The 12,127-nt window shown below is 42.6% G+C and overlaps 1 protein-coding gene across 2 annotated transcripts in view; it reads left to right on the forward strand.

Moving 5' to 3' along the window:
- The window catches only part of LOC103387650 (methylated-DNA--protein-cysteine methyltransferase), a 22,723-nt gene extending 10,827 nt beyond the window's left edge, over positions 1–11,896 (forward strand). The window contains exons 3-5 of one of the 2 annotated variants that reach the window (XM_008322391.3): positions 1,684–1,844; positions 6,951–7,090; positions 10,130–11,895. In XM_008322391.3, coding sequence (XP_008320613.1) covers positions 1,684–1,844; positions 6,951–7,090; positions 10,130–10,246 — 418 coding nt within the window. In that variant the 3' untranslated portion in view covers positions 10,247–11,895. Of the gene's footprint in view, positions 1–1,683; positions 1,845–6,950; positions 7,091–10,129 lie in introns of both variants that reach the window. The other variant, XM_008322392.3, reaches the window with a different exon arrangement.
- Positions 11,897–12,127: the final 231 nt, after the last annotated feature.

Below are 12,127 nucleotides of genomic sequence, written 5' to 3' on the forward strand. Positions count from 1 at the left end.
AGGAGAGACAATGACAAGTAGGGGCTGGCTGGGCACTCACCCATGCCGACAGAGATTGCCATGAGCCATGGCCATTGTTTGCGCAGGTCTCAGCACAGGACCTGCCAGTGGGTTCCTGAGTTTTCACCACTCAACTATAAACTGCTGTGTGGTTTATTTAGAAATGAGAGTATTTACACCTTTTACTGTATTTACACCCACTGTTAAACGGCACCCGGGAGATTTTTTCCATCGCACAGCCACAAACTAGCAAGGCGGAGCACTTCTGTGAAAACTGACCTGCTCTGTCATAACACTCCAGTAAACCTGGACTTCACGTGTCCAATATAAAGTGCTGCTCAAACTGCGACCCGCACAAGTGTAGGAACACTTTGGGGCCCCGTTGTTACGACGGGGCAGGAGAGAGAGAGAGGGGGAGAAAGACAGTCTGTGTGTTTAACAAAGTTAATGTCTATTATTAATACCGTACAGAACAAACCAATTTTGGACAAAGAGAGGCACTTAAATGCTGGTATTATTTATTTATAAGTTCTGTTCACCAGTTAATGGAAATGGCGACCCGCTTTAGACCCACAACACAGCTTGAGGTCCACTTTGCAGTAATGCACATGCTCAGAGAAGACCTTCCCCGTAGGGTCTTTAAGTGTCAAATGTGGGTTAGTCTGCTGGCCTTGACCTGGGGGGGGGGGGCGGGGGGGTCAGCAAGGGAGGGAAACTCAGCTGTTAAGTGATGCCAACTCAACCGTCGGCAAATTCCTTCAAGCATCAACTCGTGCTAAAGTGACTGTCCAAGTGCGGAGTTCTCCTGGCCAGCAGCGCTTCGGCCAAAAATCCATTTATTCCTGTTATGAGCTCTAAAGACGACTGGAGAACATGGTAGAACTGTTAGCTGTTCCTTCAGCAAGTTACAGCTGCAGGGACTTTACAGGGACTTTTACTTTGTTTGGGAGTACTCCTGGTTTGTTTTTTGTCCTAATCTGTTGGATTACGTTAGGGACCAAAATCAAATAATTCTGTGATTTTCTCTTTTAACTTCCATAACATTATTGCTTTGAAGTTTATTTTTTGGTCTGGTCCATAATGACTGATTTTTTTTTTAGGGTTGATTTATTTATTTTTTTTATATGATTTGTGTACAGCTGATATATTTGTTTTGTTATATTAATATACTAATTGAAGTAGTTTCTTCTTTTTCATAAGTTCTTGTTGATGTCTATTTAAAGGTAAAAGCCTCGAAATGTGAATAAAAGAAGAATGATTTGAATAATGGATCAATTAAGTTAAGAATAAACTTAAAAATTAAAATTAAAAAATTAAATTTCCATAAGGGACCGATAAATTTGGCCTCAGCTGTGCCTGCTGTAACAGATGTCAGGATTACTGTGGTTATGTTTCCTCGGACGTCTGTCTGTCTTTGACTGATCTGAGATTAGTCACCGTCGACTGCCGCGCACACACACACACACACACACGGCGGAGTTTGCGACTTGAGATTTTAAACACGTCTTGATTAACAACTTTTGTTTCACGCAGCAAATTATGTCATCGCGTGTCTGTGCCACCGGTGGCGTGTTATTACACTCTTGTGAGACATATTAGTACTGTTCCACCAAGAATCGGGGTATTATGATTGCTCCCCTGATCCCCACCTTTCCTCCCCGTCCTGCCTTACATCTCTCACAGGAGCACCGAGGCCCCCCCGAGCTGTGTGGTCAACGATAGCCCGGCAGAAACGAGCCCCGAGTTGCAGCGCTGCGTGGAATGGCTCCAGGCGTACTTCAGCGAGCCGCAGACCACTGGGAGTCTCCCACTGCCTGCCTTCCACCACCCCGCCCTGCAAGGAGGTCTGTCATGGATAAATATTTGCAGAGCCATGACTGGGATCAGGCTTTCACTCTTAATTGTCAGTTACATCACTTACACTCACTGGCTCGCTGTGTTATAATGTAGTATTTTGTGACCAAGAGAGAGAGAGAGTGGAGGAGAAGGAAGTGAGTGAAAGGGTGAGTGGAGGAGAGCGAACACAACACAGGGCTGTAACTTGGTTCAGTAATCTGTGGCAGCTCTTACCACGCGTGTTAGTCTTGGCAAGCTTTTCCATGATTCTTGGCACATTCTCTGAAACTGATCGAATTCCACTCTTGACATTTGCAGACAGGAAGCTGTGTTTTTTTTGTTTGTTTTAATGAGAACATGTGAATGGTGGTTTAAAAAAAAAAAAAAGTTTGAATGAGCCTATTGTAGGCTTGACCATTCACCTCGGGGCGAGTAAACCGAAAGCACCCCAAGAATGGACAATTAGTGTCCCACCTCTGGCTGCCTGAGTGACTGATGGACGGTTCAGTGGAAAGAAATTAGGAGTAAACTGTCCCTGGAGGCGGGGGTTTATTTTTCTATTGTTGTTTCAGGGAAACAAACATTTGCGTCCTGTTAATTCTTTTTCTCTTCATAAACACAATACAATCGCACTGTTTTGGAAAACATCACAGGCTCCGTTTCCGTTACACCGACACGTCGATTGCATTTTAACTTAAGGATTTTAAAGTCAGCAGCTCAACAGCTCTGCAAAGAAAAATCTGTTAATATATGCATTTACCAATTGTGCCTCTCTTCCCCTGCAATCAGGCCTTAGTTGCTCTCTAATTTCATGCAGATCTGCAGTGCTTGAGTGATGGCATTTTCAATGAGCAGGTACTCCATCGAGACCCTGTATACAGCTATGAGTCCCACGCTCCCGCAAAGGCAGTGCAGAAATACATCAGGACCAATTACGATATCAACTTTCAGCGCGATTCCCTTCGCCACCAAGTGCTTGTGTACCAGCCCCAGGCTCTTTCAAATCGCATCTCATCTGAAGTCTTTGGGGTTTTAATTAAATTTCAGGATAGATGGAATTCTTCATTAGTACCTGATCTGAATAGGTGATTGTGCTGTGTTCCACCTTTCTCCCTCTCCTGTTGTTTTGGGGCTCAGTAAATACAGGGTTTAGACTTTGGTTGGTTCACAGTATTCAGAACCATAGGCCATGCCAGTTTAAAAATGTTAATTGTGAACACCGAGAGTATTTGAGAAAGGGTGAGGAAAAAAAAAAGAGGGCTTTCTGTGTTACTATTTTCACCTTTTTTTTTTTCCTTGTGTTGATTCACAAATATTAGGGTTGAGTTTTCTTCTTTTTGTTCTTATTTAGTTGTGCTGATGCTGCCAGCCTGCTAAAAAAAAAAAAAAATCCCGGTTTAATCAGGTCATTACAATCTGCCACTACCAACTTTTGTTTGCTCAGTTACCTTGAGGGAGAACCTGAACGCGACAGCGCTCTCACAGCACTTGTCATGTTATATTGAGTTGTGACCTTCACTTGAAGTGTTGCCATGTTTATTTACACATTTCTGACAAAAACAAGCCACTTTTCATATTAGCTGTCACAACATACCCGAGCAACAGCGGTGACACAAAGGAAGACGAAGAGTCGCTGTTTTTTTTTGCACTTGTCTGACTGAACGCGGTGCGACGACATCAGACGGAAGGTTTGGTCGTCAAGAGTAGAGGGACGGCGAGTGTCACGCTCAGTAAACATGGGTATGTTTGTGCACGCGCGTGTGTGTATGTGTGTGCACATGTACAGTCACCCCCTCAGAGAAACACAGAGACAATTGCAAGTTCTTAAAACGATGCATATTCTCATCTCATTAATTATACATCCATATGTAACAGACGAGAGGATCTTAGTTTCGGTAAGCGGCACGGGGAATGTGCAGGGAGGGGACCAGGCAAAAGGGGGAAGGGCGCTCTTCAAAGCCCAAATGACTGTGTTCCTGCAGGAGCCTGAACCTCCCCCTGTGCGCAGCACAGGGCGAGATGAGACGCTCACCAGGACTCGCCCCTGTGATGTGGAGAGGAATTAGGGAAATGAACGTTTTCAGAATATCGAATAATCACAGAATCATCAGCACCCCGTCAGCCTTCAAAAATATGGATCCCTCAAGACTCAAGAGACACTTTGACTGGGAGTCAAAGTCTTCTCTCCCATTAGGCAGAGAGGATAATGAGGTTGCCGCATTCCCACTATTGTCACTTTACTTTTACAGCCATCTATGAGGTGACTCTCAGCAGAAAGCCGTCTCCCGAAATCTATCATTAGCAGGACTCAATAAAACCGACTTCACCTTTATTTTTTTTTTCTTTTCAATTTGCTTTCGTTTACAAAATTCCCAGCAAATCAATCACACATGCCAATATTTTTATAATCAAAACAAGTGATTGGGTTTACTTGGGGGTCAGTGCGTCTCTGCCTGCGGAGTGGCCCTATCACCTGGCCATGTGCTATGTAATGACGCGTGACACAATTATGGGATGTCTGTAAACACGTAAGTGGTTCCTCTCAACTTTTATTTAAACAATTGACATCACTGCTCCCTGATCTAAAGAGGGTCCTGACCCCCAGACACACCATATTAGGCTCTTTATGAAGTATGGGGCTCGGGGACTGCTCTCTGAATCATTGCTGGTCACCTCAAATGACCCACGTGAAGACTTTGTCACTACCACTGATGAGGGCAAAGTTCTCTAACCTCTGGACCGGCAGATAAAAGTGCACACACTTGTTTTTGTCCACAACTGTTGGAGACAGTAAAACCGTCCAAGGGAAACGGCTGCTGAGGGTTTTTGGTCGAGGTGTAAAGGCGTGAACTGCGCGGCAGCTTGTTGCGCTGCTTGTTTGAAGGCCTAAAAGGGACTCAGAAGTCGTCTGGCGCCGTGACGTCGCCGCCGGTTGTTTGTCAATAACGTCGGCATCAACGGGGATTTGTCCCGGCTCTATAAATCCGGTGGAGTTGTCGTCTCCCCACCGGTGACAAAGCGATATCAGTATGTACCGCGCACATCAGGCGGCCAAATCCGAGCTTTATGAGGGAGAATAATGCATAAAAGAAATTTCATGGGTGTATCTTATCTCCTCATAACATTAAGTCTGTCTGCGTAAGAGCCCGTCATCTCGTTGACAGCGTGATTATTACCTGAAAAATTATTAAACAGTACCTACGGGCCTTGTTCAAGACAAAGAACTCACATGGGTGTGCATCAATCAAATGTATCCCCTTTAGGTTTTACACTTATTCCCCCCAGTTTAGGCAAATTGCCTTGTTCGTGTGGCTTTGTGTAGCAGAGAGTGACTATAAGGTAGCAGGGGAGCCTGGGGAGCAAAGGATGTTCACTCTGTAGAAGAGAGACAGGGGTGTGACATGTTTTCACACAATGCCAATTTAGAGGGATTTCTCATAGATCACTTGTCATGTGCCTCTCTTAGACCATATAAATGAGAGAGAATGGGAGATCACTAATTGAATTTTCATGACTGAGTACATGTATATACCAGAAGAAGTTCACCCCCTCTTGATAACGAGACCATTGTTCCCTCGTCCTCAGCTCTCCGTACCGTAAAAAGTGTTGTTCGTCTTTGACACGGACTCAGTGCCGTGGCGTCGCAAAGGTCTTCAAATCTCCGAGATATCTTCATCTTTTTCTGATTTGACCATCAGAGCCACGTAAATGTCCCTCAGACATCGGTAGTACAGAAGAAGAAGAAACACGATTACGCTACTGCTAAGCGCTAATGAAATCAAAGCCGTTAATGTTGTCAGTTAAGCTGCGGATGATTTGAAGAATTCTGCCATTTAAGTGAGGATGATATAATGAATCTACTCTGAATAGAAAGCAATTAAAAGGATAAATTGGTCTGATTAACCTCAAAGTCATCCCACTGCCACAAATGGTGCGCAACATTCAAATTATTATTATTAAAAATCTGGAGCAGATTTGCTGTCTTTTTGGCCTCTCTTAATCCTTTTAAATGAAGGAGCGAACTTTTTTAATTTTAGCTGTGACCTTTCAAAGCATAACCTAGATTTTTCTGCCACAGAAATAATTTCCTTTCATCAGCCTCTGTAGTTCGTCTATAGCAGTTCTAAGGTCAAACGGAGGGACTTCAGTGCATTTGGTTTTTAATGAGTATTGCGGAGCACATTTGCAGAGATACGGTTTGCTTTTAAAAAAAAAAACCTAGGCGCTCAAATGTTTGATTAAAAATCAAAACACTTGTACACTTATATTCTAGCAGCAGATATCGGGTGTAGGTGTTGGTAATCAGGAATTAAATCCTCCTGAGTGCTCTTACTAAACTACTGTTTTGTATGAATCTACAAAACGTCCTTGGATTTTGTCAGATTCGGTGCCATCTGCTGGAGAGGCGATGCTGTAACTGCATAGTATATATGATGAAATGCTGATGCAGTTGGATCTGCTGGAGAGGCGATGCTGTAACTGTATTTCCAACCAATTTGTGGGCCACGACAAAAAGTCTTAAAGTATATATGATGAAATGCTGATGCAGTTGGCTCACAGTTTACTCACTCAGTGTGAAACCTGGGCCTGTTCGGTTGAACACATGCTGCTATAACTGCAGGAATTGAAGAAATGTATGAAAAACAAAAAGTTGGGTTTCCTTAAAACGTTGTCGATATGACACCTCCCCCGAATGTGATAGGCGGTCCAGGATTTCCATTGCTTTTCCAACACTCGAACCTCTGACCCCAGTGAGAGGAGTTGTGTCAGGAAGCCGTAAAAGTGTTTTAACTACACCACTGATGTAACCCATAATAAAAATAGAGCCGCAAAACACACAAAGCACAAATGGGTTTTTAAAGGTTTTTAAAGTTGTTGGCAAGAAAACTGTCAATTAATGGTAGTTTTTTGTTGTTTTTTTTTGGTAAATGTTTCCCATCTAAACCACTTGATGTAGAAAGAAGAATCAGGAAGTTCACACAGTGGGCTACATCACTGCAGATGTAGGTTTTTTTTTTCGTGCATTTGAAACACTGTCTGAATGTAACAATTTGAAGGAGAGTCTCGTCGTTTTTCCCCCGTTTTCTCACTCTCTCCTCTGCCTTACCTTGTAGATGGGTTTACCAGCCGTGTGCTGCACGTACTTCAGAAGGAGGTGAAGTTCGGAGAGACCGTCTCGTACAAACGCCTCGCTGAGATGGTGGGAAACCCCAGAGCAGTGCGAGCGGTGGGAGGAGCCATGAGGAGGAACCCGGTGAGTGAACATGACATTGACTGACAGGCACAGGGCCCCCCCCCCCCCCGTCATACTTGGGTTGTAGAGACAGACATGAAAAGTAATAGAGTTCTGTTTTATTTATGTGATTTTTTTATATATTGTGTGTTGATGAGCAGAGAAACACAGTCAGAAGTCATTTTGCACAGGTTATAAATAAGAGTTTTTAAAATGATTTTAACGCGGTGCCTGACTCAGTCAGAGTCGTCAAGTTAGCTAAAAAATTAATCTATATCTTTATTGGGGGGGGGATCAAGCAAGATTTGTAGCAGACTGTTTTATCTGAGGTGAAAATGATGATGTCTTACGGGGCGTTGGTTTAAAAATGATCGCTGTGATGAATGTTTTGCTCTTTTTTTCTATTTGTGTCTGAACTGATTTCATTTGGTGGAATATAAAACCTTATCATGCAAACTGACTACAAGGATATTTAAAGGTTCAAATGTAGTTTGGCTGTAGTGATCTGCTGCTTATAAGATGGTGCTTGCATAACTCACCGCAGTCCTGAAGGGGCCACTGTTGGAACCAATTACCTGCATTGTGTCACATGAAAAACTGGGCTTAACAAATGACCCTCGTGTTAAAGGTCATGCACATTCAGAAACAGTTTCTGGCCTCGGCTCACAGGCACAAAGATTTTCTCCTGAAAGCTAGTATTATTACACAGTATTTGTGCTTCAAAGTATTACTTTGAAATCGATAATTGTCTTGTCCTTCAGAGTACAACACCAAGTTGTGAAGTTGTGGTTGCTCCTTTTATACCCTAGATCAGCAGACCCCTGCCCTTGATTCCCAAACCTTGAAATGATTTTACCTTCTAACCTCCCAGACCGTGACCTGTGTGACCTTTGTGACCTTTCAGGGACACTATCTCAACATTTTTACAGGTGTTCTTGTTTGTAGTTTGTAATTGAAAACACTGAGAATGAATGAACTTTTCTCACTGTTAAACATACATTTAAACTACAGTACTACTGCAGTAGTAAGATATAGTACCATAGAAGCAGTTTCTTGTTACCCATGAGAGAATTTTCCGGAGAAAGAAAAAAAAAAAGAAAAAGCTATGACGGGACGTGATGACACGGTGAACGCCTCCCACCCAGAAGTTAAACTCTTCCGACAGCGTGGTTTTAAGACCACACTTTTTGGTCTCTGGGTCTTTACTGAAGTTGTTCGCAGCAAATCTCTCGTTCTTGTCGGAAACCTGGCCCACAACATTTTGCCTATGTATCCAGTGTGTACAAAATGGAGGGCTAGAGGGCAAGTGGTGTGTCTTCTTTTGATCAAACCCTTTGATCAAAGCCCGTTTAGCCCTGCCCATGTAGCGCTGTGGGCACCGGCGGTGTGCTCTGTAAGGCAGAAAGCACTGCTGTAGCCGAGATGTTCTGACTCAAACGTGTGCTGCGAAATCTATCCTGTGAGGCAGCATCATCGTGCTAATCCCGCGGAGAAGGATTGTAATTTGTAATGACAGAAAACACACGGCAACGGCGCACTTAATGTAGACAAACGGTATAAAAAAAAAACAAAAAAAAAAAACATTTTGGTGTTTTTAAATAGTCTGCATGCTTCATCTGTTCCATTAGCCAATGGCATCGCTCCTGGATGGCTGTGGAAGTCTTCTCAGCCTCATGTTTTACAGACGCTCCTTTCCTTTTGTCGGGGAGGCTGGGAGCCCTGAGCCCTCAGCTCCTGATACAGATCCAGAGTCAGATTGTCAGTGTCAATTACTTGTCAGAAGCGCTGCACCACTCGGGCTTCAGCTGTGAAAAGCTCAGTGTGTTCAATCGATCCTCCCTCCCTCTCTGTGGCACTTCTTCTTCACCAGGATTTGAGTATTGATAAGCCTGCCGTAGTGCTCTTTTCCCCCCAAGTGAAGAAGCAGATCCAGAGGCCTTGAGGGTACCCAGCTCTCCCTCCAAACCCGGGGAACAGTATTGATCCGAATACTGGAGCAGTATTTCTCTGTCTGCAAGGTTAATCTGGGGCTCAGAAAGTTTTATTGCTGTTGATATGGGAGCTGGTTTAATGATGGATTTGAACTGAAATACACATCATGCCCAACTTTTTATATATATATATATATATATATATATATAGATAAAGAGGATGAAGGTGCAGTCATACAGTCAGGAAAACTTGATGTGTAAAAAAAAAAAAGAAAAAAAGTCACAAGACAAAAAGAACAAAACGAGGAACACCTGAGGAAAATGTTGAAAGAAGTCACGGCTGTGATCGTCTGCAGCCGCTGCCATTCTCCTTGTTCTGAATCCACAATGATCGAAGCGTCTTAGCACTAGCTGTGTTCCCCTTTTTTTTAATCTTTCTCCAGCCATTTAGTTTACAAAGAACCCGGGACCCCCCTGGCATTCGTCTGCAACAAGAGTAAACGCTCCACCGACTTCCTCTTCTTAATGATCACAGGGTTATCAGATCTTAATGTTGACACCCTCTCGATTGAATATTCATCCTGCTGCTGTTTTTGCCCATTAATTTTTGATTGCTTCTTTGCTTTACACTATTAAAGAGTAAAAAAACATTTACACCCAAAGACTCAGCCTTCGCCCTGCATGTGGATCGGTGGAGGATCAAACCCGCCACACGTTCTTAGTGAGGCCCTGTTGTTCTTCATGCAGTACATGTAAACAAAAAAAATTATTTCCTTTATGTTGCTGTTTAGTGACGTCCACCGTGTAACTTTTGTTCAAATGGATATTTTCACTATTGACACCTATCGACTTGATTTTTGGATTTTTTTTGTGTGTCTATTTTGGTAAAAAAAAATGGTCCTGCGGTATTAAAAAGAAATATAATATATAGTGTATTTTTAAACAATAACAAATTTACCAGTTAAAATATTTCAGCTTTTTTGCGGTTAGAAAAAAAAAATCAGTGTCTGTTCTCAGGTAAAATTGTTGGCTTGTGTTTTCAAGAGGTGCACGTTTATTTCCTCAGAGATAAAATACCTGCTCTGTGTGTGTGTGTGTGTGTGTGTGTGTGCGTGTGCGTGTGTGCCAGGTTCCTCTCCTCATTCCCTGTCACAGAGTCATTTCTAGCAGTGGACAGAGTGGGCCGTACATGAGCGGCAGGGGCGACCATCTCAAACAATGGCTGCTCGCCCATGAGACACAGTAGAGAAAGAACTAAAGCATGACAGAGGCCAACTGTCCTCCGTTGACTACAAACACACACACACACACACACACACACAAGGCCATTTTTTTTTTTTTTTTTTTACACAGGGCCATAAAGTTTAGCGTGCTTGGCACACTCTGTGAAACTGGAGCTACTTGTAAATATTCATTTTATTCTCCTTTAAAAAAAAAGGAAAAGAAAAGATAATTCTAAGAATAGAGAGGTTAGGCATTGTTAATGTGATACAGAGTAGTAGCAGAATTAGAATGTACAAAAATAACTTAAACACAAAACAGTAAGAATTACAAACATATGCTCCCGTGGGTCTTCGTTGCCGGTTGCCAGATAGTGCTGGAATGGTTTTTCTAAAGAATTATTATTCCTTTAAAAATATGTCTCTTACGCTGTTGTTGTTATTGTTGTTGTTTCCCTAAGTAGAATTAGTCTTTGTACCTCTCGTTGTTGTTGGTTTTTTTTTTTTTAATTTCCTGCCAAGTGAAAGCTTTGTTCAACATCCAGTGATAAAGGCTGTGAATTTTACTGCTACAAAGCTTTTGTAGTGAAGCATTTGTTTGGTCTTCATTTAGAGCTCATTGTTTGCTCACTGCCTCATAGAGCCCATGTAGAAGTGCGACGCATACTGTATTTATAATGACACCTTTAAATAAATAACATCTCAGAGTGACACGTATTTCCCTTTTTTTTTTTCTTCTTTTAATCGTTTTAATTGTGTTTGATTTGAAAATGGATTTCATGTAGCGTTCACTCAGTCCGGCTCAAAATTAATTATGCCGTGTGTCTCCTCTCCCCGCTGCACTGTGAGTGTGTGTGTATGAGTGTGTGTGTGTGTGTCACTGCTCCTCCTTTTATTTCTGTGTGCTGTTTTCCATTAGAGGGCAGTACAGAACGGGAAACAGGAATCAACATTTCAACCTTGGATTCATCCTGCACATCAAGTCTGTAACTTAAATGTTTTTTTATTATGCCATGTTATTTTCATCACAGCTTCTTTTAAATCCCTTTGGGATAAATTATTCATTCCTAAACAGAACATATGGAGAGGTCGGCGGCAGTGATGTGTGCTCAGAAAAATCATTTGCTTTAATTGAATGTTTTTCCTGTATGTTCATTTACTTTATTTCCTCATAATTACCTGATGGGGGGAAGACTGACACTGTAGTTTTTTTTCTTTTTTTTTCCTTTTTTCTCCTGAAGCTCCAAAGTGACCCTTAACTGGCCCATAGTTATTCCCTCTCTGTTCAGCCCAGGTAGCTAATAATCCATTCTCCAAAAATAACCTCGGCTCTAACCTTTACAGAACCAATTCAAGTGGCCCACTCGCTGAATAATATTTGAACTTTCGCTGCATTTTTGAATTTCTTATCCAATCCCCTCCGTGCTGCTGTATTCACTTACTGCGCCGTTGAAGCAGCCATCGCAGCGGAGATGTTGAGGCAGCAGACAGGCAGATGAAGAATGAGACTCAGTCTGTGGTTTCACAGAGGGCTAATGATGCCTGTGGTGACTACAGGCTACAGTCAGGGCCCTAACGAAGGGAGCTGTGACACAGCCACAAGGGGTCCCATTTAAGCCCGGCGCACTCTGAAGTGCACTGTAAGCACCCTCCTTTTTTTTTTTTTTTTTTTTTTTGCTTGTGGCTAAGTAAATTCTATGGAATGCTGTGAATTGAGCAGCCAGAGTACTGATGTCTGTGGTGCTGCAGCTGATGCTAAAAAAAAAACAACAAAAAAACAAGAGCGGCATCAAAGCCTCAGACACGCTGCCAGTAATTGGCCGTGTAATTGCAGAGGTGCAGACAAAAACACATTTATGTTCCCAGTTTTGTCACATTTTCATGTCATTGTTGTATCCATTAGTATT

This window comes from Cynoglossus semilaevis, chromosome 12 (genome assembly GCF_000523025.1).
Source record: "Cynoglossus semilaevis isolate Cse_v1.0 chromosome 12, Cse_v1.0, whole genome shotgun sequence".
NCBI classification, from domain to species: domain Eukaryota; kingdom Metazoa; phylum Chordata; class Actinopteri; order Pleuronectiformes; family Cynoglossidae; genus Cynoglossus; species Cynoglossus semilaevis.